The sequence below is a fragment of the Herpailurus yagouaroundi genome, unplaced genomic scaffold (genome assembly GCF_014898765.1).
Source record: "Herpailurus yagouaroundi ecotype Mexico unplaced genomic scaffold, PumYag 139, whole genome shotgun sequence".
Taxonomy (NCBI): Eukaryota; Metazoa; Chordata; class Mammalia; order Carnivora; family Felidae; genus Herpailurus; species Herpailurus yagouaroundi.
This window is the reverse complement of record NW_024412394.1, coordinates 80,006,162-80,033,584: the sequence shown is the minus strand read 5'-3', so window position 1 is coordinate 80,033,584 and position 27,423 is coordinate 80,006,162. Positions and strand designations below refer to the sequence as shown.

Sequence of the window (27,423 nt, the reverse complement as noted above, 5' to 3'; positions counted from 1 at the left end):
GGCAGAGGGAGGGAGAGAGAGAGAGAGAGAGAGAGAGAGAGAGAGAGAATCTTAAGCAGGCTCCACACTCAGTGCAGGGCTCAATCACATGACCCAAGGATCATGACCTGAGCTGAAATCAAGAGTTGGATGCCTAACCAACTGAACTCCCAGATGCCCGTGATTTCTGGTTTCATGCTGTTGTGGTTGGAGAATATGCTTGATAGGATTTCAATGTTCATGAATTTATTAAGACTTGTTTTGTGGGGCACCTGGGTGGCTCAGTTGGTTAACTGTTTGATTTCGACTCAGGTCATGATCTCACGGCTCGTGGGTTTGAGCCCTGTGTCAGGCTCTGTGCTGACATCTCAGAGCCTGGACACTGCTTCAGATTATGTATCTCCATCTTTTTCTCTTGCTATCTCTCTCTCAAAAATAAATAAACATTAGAAAATTAAAAAAAAAAAGACTTGTTTTGTGGTATAACGTGATCTATTCTGAAGAATATTCCATGTGCACTTGAGAAGAATGTGTACTCTACTGCTTTGGGATGGAATGTTCTCTATATACCTGTTAAGTCCATCTGTTCTAATGTGTCATTTATGACTGATATTTCCTTATTAATTTTCTATCTGGATGTAAGTAGGGTAGTAAAGTCTCCTACTATTACTGCAGTGCTGTCTGTTTCTCCCTTTAGGTCTGTTAATACTTGCTTTATATATTTAGGTGCTCTATGTTGGGTTCATAAATATTTACAAATATTATATCTTCTTGGATTGATCCCTTTATCATTATATAAAGTCCTTCTTTATCTTTTATTACAGTCTTTGTTTTAAAGTCTATTTTGTCTCATATACATACTCCAGCTTTCTTTTGATTTCCATTTACATAGAATTTTTTTTCCATCCCTTCACTTTTAGCCTGTGTGTGCCCTTAGGTATGAAGTAATTCTCTTGCAGGCTGCATATAAATGAGTCTTTTAAAAAATATACATTCAGCTATTGTATGTCTTTCAAGTGGAGAATTCAGTCTACTTACATTTAAAGTAGTTATTGATAGGGGCACCTGGGTGGCGCAGTCGGTTAAGCGTCCGACTTCAGCCAGGTCATGATCTCGCGGTCCGTGAGTTCGAGCCCCGCGTCGGGCTCTGGGCTGATGGCTCAGAGCCTGGAGCCTGTTTCTGATTCTGTGTCTCCCTCTCTCTCTGCCCCTCCCCCGTTCATGCTCTGTCTCTCTCTGTCCCAAAAAATAAATAAATAAATGTTGAAAAAAAAATTAAAAAAAAAAATAAAGTAGTTATTGATAGACTTGTACTTATTCTCATTTTGTTAATTGTTTCTGGTTGTTTCATAGTTCCTCTCTGTTCCTTTCTTTTCTTATGGTTTGATGACTTTGTTAATGTTCATTATGATCAGATTTCTTTCTCATCTTTTGTGTATAGACTATATGTTTTCACTTTGAGGCTACCATGAGACTCACACATAACATATATACAATAGTTTCTAAGACAACAGCAGTTTAAAGTTTTTTTTAATGCATTAAAAAAATTGTTTTACGTTTATTTATTATTGAGAGACAGAGCATAAGCATGGGAGGAGCAAAGAAAGGGGGAGACACAGAATCCAGAGCAGGCTCCAGGCTCTGAGCTGTCAGCACAGAGCCCGTCCCAAGGCTCAAACTCACAAACTGCGAAATAGAGAACTGAACGAAAGTCGGACGCTTAATCAACTAAGCTACCCATGTGCCCCAACAGCAGTTTAAAATTGAGTGCATTCTAAAACTCACCATTTTAATCCCCTCACCATATTTGTTGTTGTTGGTCACATTCCACACCTTTTCATTTTGTGTATATCTTAACTAATTGCTGTTGTTATAGTTATTTTTACTACTGTTGTCTTTTAATCTTCAGCCAGCTGTGTAAGTGACTAATCCACTACCTTTACTATGCATTTACCTTTATCAGTGAGATTTATATTTTGTATGTTTTCTTGTTACTAGTTAGTTCTCTTTCTTCAAGCTTAATTAAGTCCCTTGAACATTTTTGGTAAAGCAGGTTAATGGGGGTAAAATCTTTAGGGAGAAGTTCTGGATTTGAGAGATCCCTCCCAATTGTGTGTTCCTGCAATCGTTGGCATTTCTGGTGAAACTGCATCTCTGCATCTCCTGTCTTATCCTTTGTGACCGTTTTATTTTTGTTGTAGAAGAGCTGCCCAGATACTTTTCTGGCCTTTCTCAGAGGAAATTGTTCCATATAAATATATTTGTACTGTAGATTTGTTGTGTCTGTGGGACAAGATGAGTTCAGGATCTTCCCACCATCTTGGACTGCCCTTACCGGCTCACTCTTTACTGGTGAATTTAAAACATAAAAGTGGGACTTTAAAGCAAAAGAAAAGAATAAACAAGTGGTCAATTATTGAAATCAATTTAGACCTCTAAAATAAAGGAAACTCGGGGGGCACAGGAGGAGTGGCATTGTGTTTATTTCAGATATTCATCTTTTGAATTGAATGCCTTTTTGAAGTGGATACGTAAATTATTTCACCTGATCTGTGTCATAACCCTATTAGATAGGCAGCTAGGCCTGGACTAAATCACAGATATTCCGATCCCTGGTCCAGCATCTTTCCAACAGAGCAAGTGTTATCACCTCTTTTAAAAAATAATGTCACTTTGGGGTGCCTGGGGGGCTCAGTTGGTTGGGCATCTGACTTCAGCTCAGGTCATGATCTCACAGTCCGTGAGTTCAAGCCCCACATCGGGCTCTGTGCTGACAGCTCAGAGCCTGGAGTCTGCTTCAGATTCTGTGTCTCCTTCTCTCTCTGCCCCTCCCCTGCACATGCTCTCTCTCTGTCTCAAAAATAAATACAAACATTAAAAAAAATTAAAAAATATAATGTCACTTTTTCTTGCAATTTTAAACTATAAATTTTAACATAAAGTTTGAAACTTTATATTATATATTATTATATATTTTATTTTATTTTATATGCATACATAGTGAGAAAATATAATTTCTAAAAAGCTTGCAATGAATCATTTTGTAAGCCATATATAAACATGGGCAAATATTTTAACACAAATGATTGTTTTTTTAAAAACCAACATTAAAGACAACAACAATATTAACAGCTAATTTCTAGAGCAAATTTATAGAAAATCCCATATTGTTTGACTTAAACAAGAAGGAAATGCTTTATTTCATATAACAAGAAGTCCAAAACAGAAGTGTTCCAAGACTTCCCTTATTTAATTACTTATCTCATTAAGCATAGAAATAGTATTAATAAAATAATATTAATTATAAATAAAAATGATGATATTGATACAAGAGAAACACATTTACCCTGAGGAACTTTAAATATTTAAAATATCAACCTCTATTTAAATATTCAAATAATGGCAACAAGTATATTAGCCCAAACTAGAAAATAATATCTAGTTCTGCTCTGTATTTAGTTAAGTAAGGATTTATAATTCATTTACTTTTAGTAAATTTGATTGCCTTTATATGAATTTGACCTTTGAGTTGTTTCTAAAATTTTTATGTTTTTAAATTTTATTTTTTTAAGTTTATTTATTTTTGAGAGACAAAGCAAGAGCATGAGTGAGGGACAGGCAGAGAGAAGGAGAAACAGAATAGCAAGTAGGCTCTGTGCCATCAGAGCAGAGCCCGATGAAGGGATCAAACTCACGAACTGTCAGATGATGACCTGAGCCAAGATCAAGTCAGACGCTTAACCAACTGAGCCACCCAGGCACCTCTGTTTCTAATTTTTTTTTTTTTAATATTCAAAGTCTATAATACATTTTAATAACTTTGGAATTGAATTGTTTAGAGAAAAAAATTTTAATCTAGATTTTGTTGGATGTTAGAATATTGTCAGAATAATCAAATTAATTTGGTCTAAGAAAATTGATCATGTGATTTACATTCAGTGCTATAAGCTGCTTTCCCAGTTAAAAGAAACTTGCCAGGGTCAAGCAAGAAAAAAAAAAAAAAAAACAATCTTTCGGTCTCTCTTGAGATCTAATATTGAAGAAATATCTGAAAACAGAGCATAAGTTTCTCTTGTTTATTGATAAGGACAATGGTGTTTTTGAATTCAATAAATGGCAAATATCAAAGAAATGCATGAAGACCATAGCTTGCTATTCACACAAATTGGGACCTACAGTTGGGGCCACACAGCCGGTTTTTAAATAAAGATCTTAAAGAAACATGCAATTTAGCTGTGAAACAAATCTGAAGACAGCAATGTTATAGCAAATACTTGGTGCCCAGGAAGAGACAAGCGATATGCACTGGGAGAATCAGAAAAAACTTTATTTTGCACTGGTCCCAGCCCAGCAGAGTCACCTCCAAAGGCTGAGCCCCCAGCCCTGGCGCTGGCCTACTTTTTTGCCTGGCCAGCTTCTGGGTACTTGGAAACTTTCTATCAGCTGCACAGGTGGGCAGGATTGCAGGAGCTCAAGAAAAAAAAAAGGTGGGGGCCCTTACTGGTTGTGCTACGTGGACAGTCTGCCGATCAAGAGGCAAACAGGATTATAGAAGCCAAAAGCATGCAAGGGGAATATCCAGCCTCGGACATCCAGCTGGTTCTTTTCATCTCCTTTTTTTTAGCTTTCCTTCTCAGTAATACATACATTTGATGTTCGTATTGATGTTCGTAAAACTTAAACTGTGGTGCGTCCAATCTCATTCAAGCAGTAATAGGCATTTTTTTTTCTAAAAATAAAATTACATATTGTTTTGGGATGGTAGTTAACCCCTATATCTGTGATTACTCCTAAAGTTAAAAGTCCGTGTATTACTTTACATGCAAAATATGAAATGAAAAAGACACAACCCCCAAAATAATGTGCGTGTGTTTCATCAACGTGAAAATTTTATGCTAAAATTTTTAATTTTAGAGTTATAAAACTCTATAACTCATCTTTGGTGTGCAAATTTAATATTTAAATATTCTACATGGGGCGCCTGGGTGGCGCAGTCGGTTAAGCTTCCGACTTCAGCCAGGTCACGATCTCGCGGTCCGTGAGTTCGAGCCCCGCGTCGGGCTCTGGGCTGATGGCTCAAAGCCTGGAGCCTGTTTCCGATTCTGTGTCTTCCTCTCTCTCTGCCCCTCCCCCGTTCATGCTCTGTCTCTCTCTGTCCCAAAAATAAATAAACGTTGAAAAAAAAAATATTCTACATATGCATATGTAATATAAATGACAGTAATTTGAAAAAATACAAAATGGTCCATAGAAAAGTATTTGATACTAATGATCGAAAACAATAAATATGCCTCAATTCCGCATCAAAGAAATTGGAGCCTGGGGTCAAAATCTATTAATACTACTATAAGTATTACTACTACTACTACTACCATTATAATACTACATGTTCTACTGCCCTAGGTGAACACATTTATGTTGTTTTACTTCAACACACAAAAAAATGGACAGTGGTACCTCATTGTTAATCCTAAGGTCCATTTTTTTTCAGTGACCCTTGGGAGAAACATACCATGTCTTAGTTACTGAGAAAAACCTCAGACATACTTATATAAAATAACAATTTCATATTTATATAAAATAAAATATAAAGTACTTTTCAATTTCCTTTTCTAGTTTCTTTATCTCAATGAAAATTGAGAAGACCTTTTCTTAAAAAAAAAAAAAAAGCAAAATTTGGAATTGTAAGGTTAGTAATCTAATGAGTTTTGGGAAATACTTTAAAAATTAAATTGTGTAATAATGCATATAATTTAAATAAAGAAGACTAAAAATGAAAGATCTATTTTTATAATCCAAATGAGGACTTTCTAAATTTTCTAAACTTATAGATAACAGTACATTTTCAAATTTATTGATATGTTTGAAGTGTAACATGCATCATACTTAGAAGTATAGTGTTCTTTCACTACAGAAATAAGTTTTTTTTTTTTTAATTTTTTTTTTCAACGTTTTTTATTTATTTTTGGGACAGAGAGAGACAGAGCATGAACGGGGGAGGGGCAGAGAGAGAGGGAGACACAGAATCGGAAACAGGCTCCAGGCTCTGAGCCATCAGCCCAGAGCCTGACGCGGGGCTCAAACTCACGGACCGCGAGATCATGACCTGGCTGAAGTCGGACGCTTAACCGACTGCGCCACCCAGGCGCCCCAGAAATAAGTTTTAAATTAATGGCACACAATTTTTCATTTGTAACTAAATAATCAAGGTAAATCACAGAAAAAATATTTTAATTAACTAAAATATGTTAATAATATCAAAACTGATTTATTTTAAGATGTACAATAAGTAGACTTTCACACTTTTATCGTTTCAAGTGGACAAGAAGTGATTTATAGATGTATCAATTTATAGATTTGGCTAACAATTAAGATGGCAATAATTATTCTAGTCCACATTGAGACATTATTCTTTTCCTTGATGAATTTACATTACTACGTGTTCCATAAAGAGGATCAAACTTCTGTATAAATAATATATAATTTATATTTGTACATCTTAATGAATGAGATACCAGAGATATATATCTTCAAATACTGATTTACATAAGAAACTAAATATAGACATTAGGCAGTCACAGCAGACAGGCTAATCTTCAAAAATTGTTTACTCAATCAAAGAAAACACTATATTTAATAGTATGAAAGGGCTTTTATGACACATGCCAAATTATATATGGACTTAAGAAACTCCTGGGCATTGTATTCAAGGCTCTGAAAAATCATATATTCTGCTACATAAGCATAAAAAAAAGTTGAATATTGTGAACGAATCCTTCACCGGGAAGATGAAAACATTTGTTCAGCATTTTTGCTGGGTTGCATTTTTTGCATACTCAGAGAGAAAGAAAATGATGATATTTCTCTTTTAAATTAAATTGGAGAGCTTCAGAAAACTTGATATGTCCTTTAAAATGGGGACTGGGGAGAGGCAGTTTCATGCATCGGTACTGTCTTACACCTGGAAAAGTCTAAGGTTAGAAATTGTCCACTGAGTGATCCAGAGCAGCAAAGTAAAGATGATATTGATGGGAGCAGGTTGAGGAAAACAAAGGGTTTTGTAGCAGCAGTTAAAAGAGACCTCCCACAACCATGGAACAACAGTCAGTTTGCTTCAGGGGAGGGATATCAAAGAATTTAAAATGGTGCCGCAGGAGAGAAGGAATCAATCATTTGGGGACATCTGACATGGGCAAATGGCACCAAACTCAAGTTACACTTGAGCCAGGAAAGTAAGTTTGTGTTCTTTATCCTTGCTTCCTCCTCTTTGTTCCTATCCTGGAAGGGAGGAGGGGTGGGTAGAAGGCAGAGGGAGGGAAAAGGACAGGAATCCCACAACACCCTTCCCACTTTTAAGCTTCCAAGCCCAAAGCAGGCCCAACCTGAGCTATGGCACAATTTTAAATTGGGATAAAAGTTGGGAGCTTTGATATTACACCAAATTTGGATGTTTTAAGTGCTTGGAAAAGGAGACATTGTTTCATTATCTGGGCATAACCAAGAAAGCTGTAGGGTCTTTCCCTAATTTTTTCTAAGGGATGGAGAAAAGTAAGTCTAGAGAATGAGTTTGCAGTGATAGTTACTGAAAGAGCAAAGTTTCTTTCTACCTACACCCATCTGAATACAGCATGTTTTAGTAACTCCTAACCTACAAAACAGAGCTGGCCCTTGTTTGTGTTCATCTACTTTTCTGTTTATCTTCACATGCAAATACTCTTACCCATCTAACCTCAAATACTATCATTTCCTGGGAACTTCCCTGATCCTCAAAGCACTTCTCTCTCTCCTTTGAGCCTGCATAGCATTTCACCAGGACTTTGCTTAAGGCATTTATCCCTTCTATGCTTGCCTTTGTTCACATATGTTTCTATCTCTCCCCTAATCTGCACATGCCATGAGGATAGAATGTGTGTATGTATCATTGTTCTTCCCTCATGCAACTCCCTTGATATGGATATGCACAAAACATTCTCTCTCTGTCTTTCTTGGTGATAAACTAAAACAATAAAACTTTCAAATAAAAAATGTGTGCTATCTTAAAGGATTAAAGAAGAGAGAGAAGCGTGGCAAAATATTAAATGTTTGGCAAAATGAATCTTAAGGAAGGTAAAAGTAAGACTGTTTCCTTTTGTAATTGTTTCATTCAAAATTCTTTTAAAACTTGAAAATTATAGCAACATAAGAAATACTAGTGTAATAAGAAATGTTTCACAAAGACCTCACCACCAGAAATCTGATAGGAAGTGGCAATATCATATCATATCAGGGTTCAGAACATCAGCCCTAGAGACACATGTTTCAAATCCCATCCCAAACAATTTGGAATTGTGTGCCACCGGCAAATAACTTGATGGCTCTTTTCCTCCATTCCTTCATCTTTAAAATGCATTAACAAGGTGATCCACATGGGGCATACAGGAAGATTCTGAACTCCCCTCTACCACACACACACATTCTGGATCTACAGTTACATATGGAACAGTTCCCTCTGAAAAATACCTGAAAACTGACATAACAGCTCCTTCACCACAGTCTATGAAAGGGCCACATCAAGATCCTAAGAGAGGCACCACCCCACCTTTGAAGCAGCAGCCCACAGAGGGATCTTACAAACCTGGAGCTTCTCCTTGAAGAGTGAGGGGTTTGTGCCCACATGAGCCACCCAAACCCTTGATATCTGCATCAGAGAGAAAAACCCCCAAAATATCTAGCTTTTAAAACCAATAGGACTTGCATGCAGGAGACCAAAAGGCTGTAGAGAACTGAGATAATACTCTTAAAAGGCTTGCATGCAGCCATATTTAGTACAAAAGCAGCACTTTGAAAACCGTTTGACTACATATAAAGGAGATTCACATTCGAAAGGAAGCAAACATCCAGATCCAGGAAACCTAGAGAGTTCCAAATAACATGAACACAAAGAGATCCACACCAAGACACTATAATTAAAATGTCAAAAGTTAAAGAGAGCGTATTAAAGCAGCCAGACAAAAAACAAGAGAATTTCCATAAGAGTCTATAGCAAATTATCAGCAGAAACTTTGCAGACCAGAGAAGTGGCACAATATATTCAAAGGAAACATATGCTGAAAGGAAAACAAATTCTAATAAAGAATATTCTACCAGAACAGTTGTCATTCAAATCTGAAGGAGAGATAAGAGTTTTCCAGATCAGCAAAAGCTAAAGGAGTTCAACATCACAAAACTGGCCTTACAAGAAATGTTCAAGGGACTTCTTTAAGCTGGAAACAAAGGGCACTAATTAGTAACAAGAAAACATATGGAATTATAAATCTTACTAGTAAAGGTAAATATATAGTAAAGGTAGTAGATTGATTGCTTGTAAAGAAAGTGTAAACGTTAAAAGACAAAAATAGTACAAGTAAGAAACGCAACATAAAAGCATAAAATGTGAAAACAAAAATATAAAATGTGAAAAAAAGAAAAAAAACAAAACATAAAATATAAGGGGAATAAAAAGTTAGTTTTGGAACAAGTTCAAACTCAAAACACACAAACGAAAAGATGTTAAGCATCACCAATCATCAGGGAAACAAAAATCAAAACCACAATGAGATGTAACCTTACTCTTTCTAGAATAGCTATTATCAAAAAGACACGAGTTAACAAGTATTTTTATTTTATTTCTTTATCTTTCTATTTTAGAGAGAGAAAGAGAGAACATGAGTGGGGAGAGCAGCAGAGGGAGAGAGAGAGAGAGAGAGAGAGAGAGAGAGAGAATTTTAAGCAGGTTCTGTGCCCAGCACGGAACCTGATGCAGAGCTCGATCCCATGGCCCTGGATCATGACCTGAACTGAAATCAAGAGTTGGTCGCTCAACCGACTGAGCCCCCCAGGTGCCCTAAGAATTAGCAAGTATTAACTAGGATGTGGAGAAAAAGGAATCCTTATCTACTGTTTAAAACAAGGGTATGCTTGCAAAAGATTAACTCTATGATTAATGGATTTTTTATTGAGATATAATTGACATACATTATGCTTCAGGTATACAACATAATGATTTGGTATTTATATACAGTGCGAAATGATCATCACAGTAAGTCTAGTTACCAGCCATCACCATACCAGATTACAGGGTTTTTCTTCCTTGTGATGGGTACTTTTGGGATTTACTTTCTTTGAAACCCTCAAGTGTGTAATGCAATATTATTGACTATAGTCACCCTGCTGTTCATTACATCCCCATAACTTATTTTGTAGTTCAATGTTTGTACCTCTTGAGCCCCTTCACCTGTTGCCCCATCCTTTAATTGCCCCTCGCATGTAGCAACCACCATTCCATTCTCAGTATTTATGAATTTTTTTCATTTATTTTGTTTTATTGAACCACATATAAATGAAATCATGCCATATTTGTCTTTCTCTGTCTGACTTATTTAACCTAGGATAATTTCCTCCAGGTCCATCCATGTTGACACAATAAAAGCAAAAACCCCAGGCCTGCTCTCTCTCTCCCTCCCTCTCTCTCTCTCATTCTCTCCTCTCCCCTGTGACCTCACTATGTGGCCCCAGATATAGTGTGTGATTTCCAGAACTTTTGTTTTCAAAGTTCCCTGATGGTTCTTGCTAAAGGCAACTTGCAATCATAATAAGAACCACAAAGGTCAGTCTAGCCACACATTGGTTGTTGATTGGCTGAGACCAGCCCCCAAAATAGGCTTTCTTCTATCTGCATCCAGATTCATATTCACAAATGTTGCCAGGGACTATCTATCTAGATAACAAAACAAATTCTCTCTTTTTTCTTAATTCTAAGGTTTATTTCCTCCTTTTTCCAACATCCTCTTTCTTTGACCTTTTTGAAACCTTGTTGATACCTTACTAGCCAATATTGTTCTCAATGGAAAGGCAACTTGAGGCTTTGTGTTTAACCCTTGGAAAAAACTGTAAATTTCATTCTTGTAATTTTAATTCACAACTCCATATTCCATATGACTTTAGAATTTCCTATCTCTTCAGGGGCCATATTTTCCTCCCAATGACCACTCAGTATTTTCACTTGAAGTCCCAACATTGTCTCAAACTCAACATGCATTGTAAACTTTAATTAAATTATGTTAAAAACAATTCTGTTTATCAGGCCCCAAACTTGTCATACTTGAGTAAACAGCCTTCGTTTTCCTCTTACCTGTAAGTGTCAAACAAATATAAAAATACTTAATATCTTCTTTTAAATGTCTAACTAACGGTTTTCTTTCTGTTTCCACAAACACTTGCACAGTCTAGACATTGTCATCTTAAAAATAGAGTATTCATTGGGGCGCCTGGGTGGCGCAGTCGGTTAAGCTTCCGACTTCAGCCAGGTCACGATCTCGCGGTCCGTGAGTTCGAGCCCCGCGTCGGGCTCTGGGCTGATGGCTCAGAGCCTGGAGCCTGTTTCCAATTCTGTGTCTCCCTCTCTCTCTGCCCCTCCCCCGTTCATGCTCTGTCTCTCTCTGTCCCAAAACTAAATAAACGTTGAAAAAAAAAAATTAAAAAAAAAAAATAGAGTATTCAGTTTACCTGGCTTCTACCAGGTTATACCCTTTCTCCTAACAATCATCTCTTTAAAACATTGCTGTGCAATTCCCTTTATCAAAAATGCAATGGCTCTTAATGTTCTAAGAAAAAAATCACATTTTGATTACTGAGATTTCAAGTGAATTATTTTGACCATAATTTAGTTTCAAACAATTTAAAAATTTTTATTTTCACTTCTCACTAACACCAACAATATTCTTCTGCCCCAGCCAGGTTGATCAATAATCTCACTTTGCACCTTTCCTTCCCTCACCCCGCTTGTGGCTCTACATTCTCCTTCAAGACTTATTTATCTTCTGCCTCCTTAAAAATTGCCAATACTAAGACTCAGAATACTATACTATTTACTTAGCATTTTTCATATAATGCTCCTAATGGGTGAAACTAGTTCTTATATTTAGATGCTATGGTGCCTTGTTCATAGTAAACACACAAACAACAAATATTGAATAAAGACTGAGTGATGGACCTCAGTGATTATTTGGAGAAATTTTTTCACATTTAATATCATTGGGTATAGTTCATTCCCTAAACTCTGTTCAACCCAAGAACAAAATTTAGCAGAAAGTGTTTGCTTAAAAATATACCTCTGAATTGCTTTATTTAGGACACTTTATTAAGGACTCCTTCTTTTTGGAAATCTTTCTAACTTATCAGTGTAATAAATCTACATTTTCTAAACCTTGCTATTTTTACAAGAAACTTAGATTTTCTTTGAATAACATCTTCAGATTTTGACATCTACAGTACTGTACAGAAAAAAAAGACTCAATGAGTCTGAGCAATTTTATGAAGATAATTGCTATCCATTTGCTTTACAATTTTCAGGTATATAACAATGATTTTTCAAACACCTTGTCTCCTTATCATTATTCATTTATTCATGCAAAAACATTTACTGAATGCCTTCTCAGTGCCAAGCACTCTGTTAGAGATTGATGACACAAATAAGAATAAAGCAGTCTTCACTCTCAGTTTTTCCTTCACTATGCTTATTATTTTATTTTTTTGTACAGTTACATTTACACTTACAATTGTTTGTTTACATAACATTTCCAAATTGGGTAATTAGACAAAAAGGGTGTGTGTTTCTTGTTTTCTAGAAAAGTGAAAAACAGAATGATAATATTCACAGACACTGTTTACTAATGTTAGAACAATAGGGACTGGTACTTTTTAAGGGGCTGATTTAGATGGTTCTGGTATATGGTATCATTTAATGAGGAAACCACTCCCCCATTCTATGTGTATGTTATGAGCTAGAGGATTTACCAGTACCTCACTTAATTTTTAAGATTGAAAGTTTAACTGGAAATTGTGGCTGAACAGTCAGAAATTGTTTTCATTGTGTTTGTGTGTGTGTGTGTGTGTGTGTGTGTGTGTGTGTATGTGTGTGTATTGAAGTAGCTTATATTCTCAAATAAACTGACTTCTTAAAAAAATATTTTGTTATATTTTTCATGAAGAATCTAAAGTAATCCTTACTAAAGAAATAACTAATTTCTATCGGGAGGGACGCCTGGGTGGCTCAGTCGGTTAAGCGTCCGACTTCAGCTTATGATCTCGTGGTTTGTGGGTTGGAGCCCTGCGTCTGGCTCTGTGCTGACAGCTCAGAGCCTGGAGCCTGCTTTGGATTCTGTGTCTCGCTCTTTCTCTGCCCCTCCCCTGCTCATGCTCTGTCTCTCTCTGCCTCAAAAATACATAAACATTTTTTTTAATTTAAATAATTTCTATCGGGAAAGCAATAATTTTCTAAAACTGTAACATTTATTTCAATGAAAACATTAAATATCTACTTGAGTCCTAAGTGTGCTAGGAAGGGTAGGCTTCTCCTAAGAGAATCAGTCCAGTTTGGTGGTCAGAATGCTTGCTTTTAAAATTTTACCAAAGGGAATATTATTTTATGATAAGGGAGGACTACCAATGTAAACCTCAATAATAAAAAGAAATAAATAATAAAAAAATGCTATCAAAACATAATATCATGTTATAAGCATAATTAAATGCCTATATAAAACATAATATGGGCAAAATTTTCAAATACTCTTATCTGTGTTCACAGTTATTGAAATTAGAAAGGTGGTGTAGAAGGTAGAAAGGGACCAGGAGTGATCAGCTGGGGCTATCTTTGCTTTTGGCAGATCTATTTAGGACTCCTCTAAGACAGGTATCTCTCTATTTGGCACTTCCAAGAATGTAACTTCATATATATGTGTGTGTGTGTGTGTGTGTGTGTGTGTGTGTGTGTGTGTATATATATATATGATTCTACATATATAGAATATATTCTATTATATATACATATATATGTGTATATATATGTATATATAATAGAATAGAAGGCTAAATGATCTGTGTCTCATTAATAACTTTTATTTTCATGCTAAAAATTTTCCTTCTTTTAGTCATTTAAATAAATTAATACCTTGGACTTCAACTTGAAATTCTGAATTGTTAATGCTTAAGAATTCTTTCATCTTTACCACATTCTATCCAGACAGCCAGATGATGCCATGAGAGGGGAATGTACATTACTCCAATGGTAAATACTCTGACTGAATTTCAAGATTTTTTCCTGTACTTAATTCTGTCCAAATAATATAAGGAAAAGCTGATTCCATATGTAGAAACTATAGGTAGAAGTGGACTTAAATATAATTAAAACATCAAAGCTCTTTCTTTTCAAGTTAAGAAATACTTAGAATGGTTTTGATGGAAAAGATATGTTTTCTTAAAGATTAAGAAAAAATCAAGGGAATATTTTATCAGACATTGAATAATCTTTTTTTTTTTCTGAATTAAACTCTATAATGCTAAGGTATTAAGTTAAAGGCCACTTTGAGTCTAAAACAAAATACATTGCTTGATGAAATAAAAATTTCCTGGGGGGAAAAGAAAAGCTAAATTATGCTACCTATTGTAAATGATGCTGCCAGTTTATTTAGATTTTTAACCTCTAGCAATAACAGATTATTTTGATAAATTATTCATGTTTCTGCATTGTTCACCTTTTGCAATTTGCATATCTGGCAGCAAATAGGCCCTCCTTTCAGGCTTCTGTCCCCTTGTCAGACAGGATGGCCGAAGGCTGCTTCATGATTAATCTCATCTCAATAGGGTAATTGTCATACTCAGATGAAGCAATGCCTCTGAAATATGCTTCCCTAGAGCTATGAAGTACAAGAGGCTCGTTTTAAGAGCTTTTAAGCATAGAGTAACTTTTAGTTTAAATGTTAACCTTTGTCTATTTTGGGAATATCTACATCTAAAAATATTATATTTTATAAGAATAGAAAACAAAATTTAGGGCTTAATTTAGCAGTTCATTAGATTGAAGGATGATTTCTCATCAGTGTCTAGAATCTTTTTCAAAGGAGGATGCATGCTTTTTGAGGAATCAAAGAGGGCTCATATTGCTGGCTCAAAGTCTGGCTGCTGAACCAGTAAATATTTCTTTCTTTCCTGGTTTATAGAAAACTTATTCAACTTTTCTGTTTAGTTTTCTCACCTAATAGCAATCTAAATAGCCTGCAGTACTAAAATTAGCAAGACATGGCCTTGAAAATATGTTTCTGTATCTTTTTTTTTGAAAATTAATGAAAGAAAATTGATTCATAATTTAAGGCCTAAAGAAATGCTTGGTTCATGTCATGCCTTTAAACAGAATTCCTGAATTTCCAAACCCATGCAAATTATTGTTGATTTGTTTCAAATAGTGAAATTCTAAAAAATTCCAAATTGCTGCCAGGATTGTAGCAGGACTCACTCAGTGGGTTCCTACCTGAAAAACTGAGCCCCCAGCACAGCGGTGTGTGGCCTTTGTACAATTTTGCTCCTTTGTCGCCCATATATGGTAACACACAGCCTGAATGGGCCATCTATGTTACAGAGTCTTGAGGACTGTCACCCATGGAGGCATAACCAGGTTCCTTTCCCTTGCCTTAAGGTTTTCACCACATTACTTATGGAGGAGCGCTACCACAGGATCACATTATTATATAGTGAAAATGAAGTTCTGAAATTCAGAATTAAAACATTTTCTGCATATAGCATGATAAATGATCAAAGAGCAAAAAAGGTTGAATTAGTTTTTATCATCTTAAAACTGAAACAGATTCCTGTTTTGTTTTGTTTTTATTTTGAGAGAGAGAGAATGAGAGAGAGAGGAGAGAGAGAGAGAGAGCACAGAGGGCCAGAGAGAGAGGGAGAGAGAATCCCAAGCAAGCTCTGCATGGGGCTTGATCCCAGGAACAGTGAGATCATGACCTGAGCTGAAATCAAAAGCCAGATGGACACTTAAGCGACTGAGCCACCCAGGCACCCCCAGATTCCTAAGTTAAATGTTTCATTTAAAACTAGTCAATTAGATTTTTTATGCAATCAATTCTTTACATATTTGTGAAGGACAGTTTTTCCCAGTATTTTGCCAGATGCTAGAGTTATGAAGTTGGTTAAATAACTAGTCAATGATCAGAGGGAGTCTATAGATTAGGAGGAAGCTACCGTTTTGTAAGTAAATAATTAAAATATTATCACACACTGAAACAGAGATCTGTACTGCAGAATCCAGTGGGCTGGTTATTTAGAAATGACCAAGATGAAGACTAAATCATCAGAAGCCATTAATTACCCTACCACCCGTTGCTTCTTATTCTCCTGCCTTTGCCAGATTACTCCTCCCTCTTTCCTCCCACTCTTCTTTTGTATTTTGCTGTTATTTGTTGAAGTGAAGGTATTTAAATGTTATATAGGGATTACTGATTGTTATTTTTGAAAAAGAAAGTGATCACTCCCAAGTTACTTAAAAGAATAAAAACATTATAAAGTTAATGATTTATTTTGGAGAGGGACTGGGGGGTTGCTTAGAAAATATTTAAAATGTAAGTATGAGGGGCGCCTGGGTGGCGCAGTCGGTTAAGTGTCCGACTTCAGCCAGGTCACGATCTCGCGGTCCGTGAGTTCGAGCCCCGCGTCAGGCTCTGGGCTGATGGCTCAGAGCCTGGAGCCTGTTTCCGATTCTGTGTCTCCCTCTCTCTCTGCCCCTCCCCCGTTCATGCTCTGTCTCTCTCTGTCCCAAAAATAAATAAACGTTGGAAAAAAAAATTAAAAAAAATAAAAATTAAAAAAATAAAATGTAAGTATGATCACTACAATACTATTATTCTTCGTCTATGTCCATTAGTCAAAGACCAGTACTAAACTCAGTATAGCAGTCCATTTGCCGTTAAAGTTATGCAAAGGGACATCTGGCTGGCTCAGCTGGTAGAGCATGTAGCTCTTGATCTCAGGGTTGTGAGTTCGAGATCATTACATTGGGTGTAGAGATTGTTTAAAAAGAAAGTATGTGAAACCTACATTTCAAAACTCAATGAATTTATACTTCATATTAAAAGAAATCAGTTTAGGGGTGCCTGGGTGGCTCAGTCGGTTAAGAGTCTGACTTTGACTCAGGTTGTGATCTCGCGTTTCACTTGTTTCAACCCCGTGTCTGGCTCTGTGCTGACAACTCAGAGCCTGGAACCTGCTTCAGATTCTTTGTCTCCCTCTCTCTCTACCCCTCCCCGCCTTGTGCTCTGTCTCTCTCTCCCTCTCTCTCTCAAAAAAAGTAAACATTTAAAAAAGAAAGAAAACAATAAAAGAAGTCAGTATAAACAGAGTCCTATAGACGAAGAGTTCGATGAAGAGTTCATGATATTAAAGTAGTATTTAAACTTGTGTGTGAAAATTGATTCCTTAACAAAATATTTGCAGAATCATAATATTTTTTCAATTTTGTAAATTGGACTGTTCCATGTGTCTTATCTGATTCATGACAATTTGTTTATATAAACACATGTTTCAGGAACCTAAAAATACTAACTTACTAACTCCTCTGATGATTTTCTGCTAAAACATTCCAAGCAAATTATACTGGCACATTAATCTGGGTCTATCCTGTCTCCTTATCAATTTCAGAATTATTATAAGTTTTCATTAATTTTCCTATCATCTGATGTTTTAATTTAAGTCATCGTATTTTATTTAAAACACATAACTATAAAAATTATCAAATAAAACCTAGAGAATGATGAAATCACTTGCTATAATAAAATTTTCATTTGGGATCCATGTAGAGGAGATAGTGAGTGATACAGAGAAAATAAGACTGGCCATCACTTCACAATTGTTAAATGGGTGCTAAGAACATGGAGCTCATTATACTTTCTTCTTTAGTTTTATATATATTTGAAGTTTTTCCAAATAAAAAGTTCCTTTTGCAGATGGCAGTGATAAAATCCAGAAATATTATTTATAATAAAGATTTTATGGATTTGATGTGTTTTCAGTCTTATGCGATTTTTGGTGTGGGTTTAATGCTGTGCATTTATTGTCTCAGAGTTAACTGCTTCCTTAAAGACTTGTGGTTTTGAAAACTGAAATGCTGTACAAAAGCAGATATCAAATCCGATCACCTCTGCATATGTCCTCAATAGATTTGAGGCTGATGTCGGGTAGATGCAACTTGGCAGACTTTTTGGAAAGCATTTGGTTTTAAACTTTTAATTTCTACTAGGATGTAGTTAATATAATAGTTGTGAATCAATATAAACTGATGTAAAAGCTTGAAATCAGAGAAAGAGTAAATGGAATTAGGAGTGATAAATAATATTTTACTGCCACAGACTTGAGAATTAGCTCCATTAAAGTTATTCCTTTGTGGGTGGACATTGTCTGTAGAATGACCCCTTTAAAATAACACCTTTTATCTGTGAACAGTATCATTTTTTAATTTTTTTAAATTTTATTTTAGAAAGAGAGAGTGTGTGTGTAAGGGGTGGGAAGAAGTGGGGAGGATTTGGGGGGAATCGGACAGAATCTCAAGCAGGCACCACCTTTAGCTTGATCTCATGACCCTGGGATCATGACCTGAGCCAAAATCAAGAGTTAGATGTTCAACCTACTGAGCCACCTAAGCATCCCTGGGAACAGTATCTTTAATGCATCACTGTGCATTAGCAGATTGGTGCATTTTTAGGGAGTGGGGAAGAGGGAACAGAAAGAAGAGCCCATAGGATATGAGCCCTTAAAACATGCTCACTCAATGTGCACACAGTCAGATACCTGGTAAGGTTAGTGAAGATGTGACTCTTGAGAGTCTGTCACCTGTCAGGATACTCAAATGGAAAATGCTGAATGGTCAGGGGCATGATCTGATCCCTGCCCACTGAGGGAGAAAGCAGATGACAGAGTAAAGAATGATCAACAGGAGAAGTAATAGAACCCTAAGAAAAGTTCCCCATAATTCACAGTTGGGTGTATGGAGTATTCCAATAGATTTAGGTGTGGAGGGATCTTTTAGGAGCAGTGATCTGAGAGAACATAAAGGAAAAAGAGAAGATAGGAAAATCAGCTGTTAAAATTCTAAGGTACTATACTGACCACAATTTTTAAATCTTCTTTTTAAAAATTAGGAACTACCTTACAGTTCTCTGCTATGTTAAGATCTTTAAAGAAGGAAACACCATAGCAGGCTAGGGTACTTCTGATGATCTTTTGGACCTATTCTTTCATCCTTTCATCTATTTTTTTCATTTACCAATATTTATTAAGTAGCTACTAAAAGCTAGTCACTTAGGTTAGAGGAAGGTTAGGTAAGGTTAGAGGAATACTTAAAAATTCAATATCTGTATATAAATCTTGGCTAAGTATTGAGGTGATTTATCCTAGGTGTGACAAAAATAGCACTAGCATGAAGCTGGCATGGATTTTTCCTCAAGAAAAAAATGACAATTAATAATAATGAGATTATAGGTAAAATCAAATCAATTTAATTTGGCAAAAGATATTTTCTCAGAATGATAAATAGGGTAATAATAAAAATTATATGTGAGTCAAATAAGATTTCTTTTATAAAATGCAGAATAAAAATTGGCATTTTCATAATCCTGAAAATTATGATATAAATGAATAATTAACCCACCAACAAGAGGTGAAGCATAAGTTAGAAATTAAACCTCTTTTGTTTGCCCAGAAAAACATGGAAACTTTGATTCTTTGCAAGTTATTCTGACACAATCTTATAACTCTAACAGTGTAATATTAAATAAGCTGTAATCAACAGTTGATGATTAAATGAAAGATTGAATATATATGTATATATATGTATATATATATGTGTATATATATATATATATGTATTAGCTACCACATTTACACATTGCTTAATGTATACACATAATAGGTCCTAAATAAACAGATGATGAATGAATTAATAAAGGTCAACATCTATAACAAATGACCAAATCTTCATTCCCATATTATTAAATGATAATTTAATTATCAAAAACTTACAGAAGATAATTATGAAATCATTATTGAGTAAAATGGGAAATAAGCATTTCTATTTATAATCTTTATTTCCCCTTTACTTTTCATGCTAATTAAATAATTAAGTAGTTATCACATGTGTTTTTGTATCCTGTTTCTTTAAAGAGAAAAATCTGAAAAAATCAGAAACCTAAGACAAGAAAGAAGAAAGATTCAGAATGAAGTTTTCTTATTCCATCACAATGCATACTGTCACCCGGGACCTCATGAATAGTGGAGTCGTGGCGGGCATGCCAGCGGTACAGGGAATGGCATCTTGAGTCAGACTGGTAGTGCATATTGGGAGTTCTGTACTTTATCCACATATTAGTCACTCAGTGAGCTTCTATGAAACACTTTATGTCTACCTGTTCCGTCCATTTCAAAGCACTGATAATACAGAAATAGTTTACAAAGAATTCTGAGATTTTCAGATTCAGGTGGCAAACAAATGCAAAGTGTGCCATGGCCAGACAACAATAAGGCAGTTTTGGGAAACTTTTTTTTTTTTTTTTGGTCTCAATAAGCTTAATTCTTAATGATCCCTCTAACAATTGTATTCATTTCATAACAAAAATTCCGAGTGCCAAGGGCAATGTTTTTTATGTCTGTTTTTGATTTTCTGCTCTCCCCCTTTTGGGGGGTTAAATATCTTTCCGAAATAGATCGCCATGGTAATTTATTTATCTTTTTCTTTATAAGAGCCAGGGAAAGCTCCGGAAACCAAACAAGGGACTACAAAAGTTGCAGCACAGGGTAAGCAATAAAACACTTCAAACATTCTATTTCTTTCTTTTTAGAAAGTACATAGCACTTTGAACAAAGCAAAAGCTGTTTATTGCAGAATAGCACCATCTGCTGGGTTATTACAGAAAATATTGTTGCATTAAAATACACATTTCAAGTATTTTATTTTTAGTACTTGGAGGAACCATAAAGGACCCAAGAGTTAGTATGTTGACTCCAAGTTTCAGTCATGGAGCTTTTAGTTACGTTTCTAAAAATCAGCCATATATTGATAGATGATAGAAAGATTGGTAGAGATTTACAAATCAATATAATTATTTCAATGTTTCCTTTATGTAACTTGTGTCAAATTAGAAAACTTAGTCAGAATGTTATAAAGTTAATATTATTTCATCTATATCAAGATTGCAGAAATTGGGTTCTGGATATGACTGCAAAGTAATCTCCCTAGTTTTTAGGAGCCATGTGAGAAAATCAGTTCCATCACTTACAAATATTTTGGAGTCATCAGAAGTGGTTTCCTTTAAGAGATCTTTAAAAATATACTGATTCTTTAAAGCATCAGTTTGGGAAAGATACTTCTTTTAAACAATTTTTCTATAAAGTTATTTTTTAACCATCATCCAAAATCACATCCTTTGAGAAAGCTATTCTAAATCTTGTAACTCCAAGTCAACAGACTGGAATATGAATTATGTGACCATTATTCTTAAACCATGAGGAGTAATCTGATATAAGTATAAGGGAAGGACACAAGTATTCTGCCTTTTGTCATCTATGAAAACTTTGCAGAATTTAGGGAGGAAAAGGGGTAAAATGTTTAATAGAGAATATTTTTTTACTTTTTAAGTTTTTATTTTAATTTGTTAGTTGGCATCCAGTGTTATATTGGTTTCTGGTGTACAATACAGTGTTTCAACAGTTCCATACATCACCCAGAGCTCATCATGACAAGTGTACTCCTTAATCCCCATCACCTTGTTAACCCATCCGACCACTCCACTCCAATAGAGAAGATCTTTACTTTCTTGCCCACTACATTATACAATATCGAGCAATAAAGGATATGCATTTAGGTGGTATTACATTTGTTTCTGGGAAGAAGGCCTCTGTAGCAGACTCCTCAGCATATGACATATAACGTGGTTGCATTTAATCCTGGACCCAACTATGTGCAGAATCATCCTGGTAAATACTGGTTACATGGGTTGACTGCATTCCATTCCACTGACCCAATGATGTTATTTATAAGTAATGTATACTAAGAGGGCTGGGAGCTATAATACTAATTTTTAATTTTCATTTGATCATCATTTGATCATTTCTTTGTTTAAGAAAACAGAATCTTCTTTAGGAGAATTTTAATAGAGAGTATAACAAATATTACGGGAGGCAGAAAGGACAAATATTATCACTTTTGGTTTTTATTCATGAAAATGCAATTCGGAGTCAGGTCCTCAAGTATCATGGTTAATATATAGATGTTATCATTAAAAACAAAACAACAACAGCAACAAAACAAAACAAAACAAGAAAGCAAAACCAACCAACCAACCAAACAAACAAACAAACAAAAAAACACTTGCCCTGGGACACTTCTGCTTTGATTGAAGCTTCTGAGGACTTCGTGGTATGGAACTGCCACTTGAGGCAAGAGTTTAATGCTGCTTTAGTCTCATATTAGAGGAATTCAAGGGGAGGAAATTGCAGAGATATCTGGAAACTTGCTTCAAATTTGAGCTTCAGACCTTGGGCTCTTCATTTTTGCATTCCAACTATGCTGGACAAGGAAGCCTCAGAAATTATTCTTTTGGAATAAAAGACTTACTGTTGAGTCTTTAATACCATGGAGTTTCAAAGTCTTGTTAGAGCCGTTCTTTTAAGAAATTAGATAAGTGTGTTGATTAAACATAGTGCACAAAGCACTGTTCACTAGAATGGCAATGACACATCAAAAGAGGGACACTTCAAGCAGGAATAAATGTCACTTGTGTTGTGCACATCTTCCATAGATCTTTCTTAGGTTTTATAATACCATAGTCATATTATTAATCATGCATAGAAATAATTAATATTTGCATATACTTTATTAGAAGACAGAGCTTAAGCACAATTGGCAGTATTGCTCTAGCAGAGGCTGATATTTTTGAAGTAAACAATATCTTTTTTTTAATGTTTATTTATTTTTGAGAGACAGAGAGCAAAAACGAGAGAGTGAGTGGGGAAGGACAGAGAGAGGGGGAGATACAGAATCTGAAGCAGGCTCCAGGCTCTGAGCTGTCAGCACAGGGCCTGATGCAGGGCTCAGACCCACAAACCGTGAGATCATGACCTGAGCCGAAGTCGGGCGCTTAACTGACTGAGTCACCCAGGCACCCTGATAGTTTTGAAGTATAAAGTGACAAAATTGATAATGATGCTTATATTGTGGTAAAAGACTAGAATATATCTCTTCATTTATTTATTTTTTAAACTTTTTTAACAAAGGGAATATTTAATATCTAGTTTTATATAAGCTGTGTGTAAATATGTAAATATTTTGCTCTATTAATATTTATCACACATTTTTTGGAAGTATATTAAAAAATTTAAGAAAGTTTTGAGACACTGAGAAGAATATGAAAAAAAAATGACTCTATACTATAGATTATAAGTTGGAGATACAAGAAATTGAAATAATAACATAAATAGAATATCATGTAATGCTGAATTGACTTGTAGAGATAATAAATGTCATATTAGGGGGTGCCTGGGTGGCTCAGTCGGTTAAGCGGCCGACTTCGGCTCAGGTCACAATCTCACACTCCATGAGTTCGAGCCCCGCGTCGGGCTCTGTGCTGACAGCTCAGAGCCTGGAGCCTGTTTCAGATTCTGTGTCTCCCTCTCTCTGACCCTCCCCCATTCATGCTCTGTCTCTCTCTGTCTCAAAAATAAATAAACGTTAAAAAAAAATTTTAAATAAATGTCATATTAGTTAAGACAAAGTGATTTTTAGTGAGTTGGGTTGAGGAATTCTTAATGGATGAGGAGAGGATGACTTCATGTGGGCTTGGAGCATGACTAAAGAATAAACTGGCATCTCTCTGCCCCTCCCCGTTCATGCTCTGTCTCTCTCTGTCCCAAAAATAAATAAACGTTGAAAAAAAAAAAAAAGATAAAAGGGGCGCCTGGGTGGCGCAGTCGGTTAAGCGTCCGACTTCAGCCAGGTCACGATCTCGCGGTCCGTGAGTTCGAGCCCCGCGTCAGGCTCTGGGCTGATGGCTCAGAGCCTGGAGCCTGTTTCCGATTCTGTGTCTCCCTCTCTCTCTGCCCCTCCCCGTTCATGCTTTGTCTCTCTCTGTCCCAAAAATAAATAAACGTTGAAAAAAATTTTTTTTTAAAATAAAAAAAAAAGAATAAACTGGCAGTAAAATAGCATTGCTAGTGTAGATGGCTTTAAATAAAGAGTTAGTGATAATTGTGAAAGGTTATTGTCATTATCAAGTTATGAGACAACCTCAACTATGATGGTGTCAGTGACTTCGGAAAGCTGCAACTAAGTTGGATATTTTGAAAAAACGCTAATTGATAGAAGATACACAATGAAACAAGAGAAGCTTAAAACAGTACTGAGCTTTTAAGGCTGGGTGAATAGGATGATTTAATTGTCAAAAATAAGTCCGAGGGAGGGCACCTGGGTGGCTCAGTTGGTTAGGAGTCTGACTTCTGCTCAAGTCATGACCTCACAGTTGGTGTGTCCAAGCCCCTGGTCGGGCTCTGTGCTGACATCTTAGAGCATGGAGTCTACTTGAAATTTTGTGTCTCCCTGTCTCTGGGCCCCTCACCCACTCGTGTTCTGTCCCCCTCTCTCTCTCTCTCTCTCTCTCTCTCTCAAAAATGAATGATCATTAAAAAAAATTAAAAAAATAAATCCCAGGGAAAGGAACTAACTTAAGGGAAAAGATGAGGATTCATTTTTCGGTGGATTTATGCTGAGCAGATGGAGGGTCATCCATGCAGTGAATTTTCTGTATAGCCCGTAAGAACTAGGTGGGAGATCAATCTGATTCATAGACATTACATAATAAATTGTGTTGAAAAAATGGAATTAGACTAAAATGGAAAAGTGAGAAGAAAAATAGGAATTTTTTTTAAAATTAGGCAGATGCAATGGTTGGGCAGACACCTGCTGACAATGAAATGCTCAAGGAAAGACAGAAGTTACAACAGAAATCACCTTAAAAGATGAGTCTATATGCATCATATATTCATCTGTGTTAGCGTATTTCCAGTGCCTTTTTCCCCCTTTGGATTTCTAAAGCAAACATTAAAAGTCTTTGATATATTATAGATAGAAAATAGAAAGAGAAGAAGACAACTAAAATGTTAACCATTGCAGTCTCATTGGAATATGAAAACAAAGAGTCCAATAATGAAGAATCATGTCTACTCAGCAGATTCAGGGTCATCGAGCCACATAATCCAGTGAAATAGAATTAGGCGAGTTGAATGCGAGTCTGCAGTGGGACACATGGAACAAAAGTTAGAAAACCGTTCTGGAAGCAGCTGGATCCCGAAAGCCTGGTTTGGATTAACTTCTGGAGTGGAATCCAGCTTGACAGACCACATGGCTTTCCAGATGGCTGTGAATAAAAGCCACTCATTTTAAGGAACACAGGGCAAGAAGCAAAGCCAGTGTCAACTATGAAGGAATAGGCCAAACTTTTTCATTCAACTCTTGTTACTGTAGAGTTTAAAACCAAAACTATTGAAGAATATGAAAGTAGGAAAGAGGAACACTTATACACATACCCACATGCCTGCACTTGCATATGAATGCGTTGTTCTTCTTAGATTATTTTAGAAATTAAAAAAAAATCTGCAAAAGATTTTGCCTATTTTTGGAGGGCTTTTCTTCTCTGTAGAATTCAGAAGAGATAACGGGTTTTCAAAATGCATTCATGTTCTCAGTCCTTTTTCTGGCATTGGTTGTCCTCAACGAGTGTGTTTATTGCTAAACTGGTGAAGTTTAGGGCCACTCTCTTGCCAGGGCCTCTCCCAGGACTCTCTGGGCAGCATTTTTTTCTTTAAAGTTTATTTATTTTGAGAGAAAGAGAGAGAGTGCACTAGGGAGGGGCAGAAAGAGAGGGAGAGAGAAAATCCCAAGCTGGCTGCGTGCCATCAGCATGAAGCCTGACCTGGAGCTTGAATCCACAAACTGTGAGATCATGACCTGAGCCAAAACCAAGAGTCGGACACTTAACCAACTGAGCCACCCAGGTGCCCCTGCTTTTATGGTTTTAATTTATATTTTATTCATATATATATATATATATATAATTTTTGTTTGTTTGTTTTTTATTTTATTTTTTTTTGAGAGAGAGAGAGAGAGCATGAGCTGAGGAGGGACAGAAAGACAGAGAGAGACAGAGACTCCCAAGGAGGCTCCACCCCATCAGCATGGAGCACGATGCGGGGCTTGATTTCATGAATCACAAGATCCTAACCTGAGCTGAAATCAAGAGTTGCGCATTTAATCAACTGAGCCACCCAGTTGCCCCTGGACAGCAATTTTTAAAATGTTTTAAAAATTTTATTTATTTATTTTGAGAGAGAGAGAGAGAGAAAGTAGGGGAGGGACAGAGAGAGGGAGGAAGAGAATCTGCACTGACAGTGCAGAGCCCAATGTGGGGCCCAAACCCATGAACTGTGAGATTGTGACCTGAGCTGAAACCAAGAATCAGACACTTAACTGACTGGGCCACCCAGGCACCCCTGGACAGCAATTTTTAATTTGTGAATTTGTGTTATTTTGCTTTTGTTTAAAGAGCTCTCTACCTAAATATTTTGATCCAACTTATTAGAGACTCAAATATTGGGAAATAGTGTCAAGATAATTATATAGGAGAAAAGCAAAATATGTCTCTTGCAGTAAATTAAAGGACAAATCCATTTCACTTTTTTCTTTACTATACAAATTCCAGGCAAAATACAAAAATTAGTGAATTCCAGAATCAAAATGTTTACTTATTGGATGATTTTGAAAATTATAAACCTTCTTGGAGGAAATTCATACGTATAAAGTAAAGCACTAACAACAAATAAATCTACTGAGTCAAACCTGTAGGGTTTGCTGAAATTATGCCTCATGGCTTTGAAATCTATCAGGTGTTGCTCATATCTTCCAATTCTTTGTAGTTGTCTTCATTACTATCCTCATTATGTCATTGGAATAGACAGATGCTTTAACTTAAAAAATATTATAAATGTAGATCCTTTATACATTTTGTATCTTAAAGTTAAAATCCTATTAAAAGGAATAAATGTTACAAGGTAGAATTATTTTGGTTGTAAAATAATTTTTTACTACAAAAGTAACAACGCTTAATGACATTTAGAAAAAAGAAAACAAAATAACCTATAATAAATTAAGTTAATAAATTTAAAGATATTCCCTTTCAGTCTTTTGTTCCTGACTTTTAGACCTCTTAGTTGTTTTCTTTTTTTTTTTTAATTTTTTTAAACATTTATTCATTTTTGAAAGGCAGAGAGAGACAGGTGCGAATGGGGGAGGGGCAGAGAGAGAGAGGGAGACACAGAAACAGAAGTAGGCTCCAGGCTCCGAGCTATCAGCATAGAGCCCCTATCAGCATAGAGCCCGACGCGGGGTTCTAACTCACGGACTGCGAGATCATGACCTGAGCTGAAGTCGGCCTTTTAACCGACTGAGCCACCCAGGCGCCCCTGTTGGTTGTTTTCTGTATGAGCCTGTGCAAACCATTTACTGCCTGTAAGTTTCTTTTTTTTTTTTTTTTTTAATTTTTTTTTCAA

The 27,423-nt window shown here is 35.9% G+C and overlaps 1 protein-coding gene across 1 annotated transcript in view; it reads left to right on the top strand.

Moving 5' to 3' along the window:
* Nucleotides 1-27,423, top strand: part of TRDN (triadin) — a 403,209-nt gene that overhangs the window by 214,888 nt on the left and 160,898 nt on the right. The window contains exon 13 of the mRNA XM_040474537.1: nt 20,569-20,622. Within this exon, the coding sequence (XP_040330471.1) occupies nt 20,569-20,622 (54 nt within the window). The remainder of the gene's footprint in view (nt 1-20,568; nt 20,623-27,423) is intronic.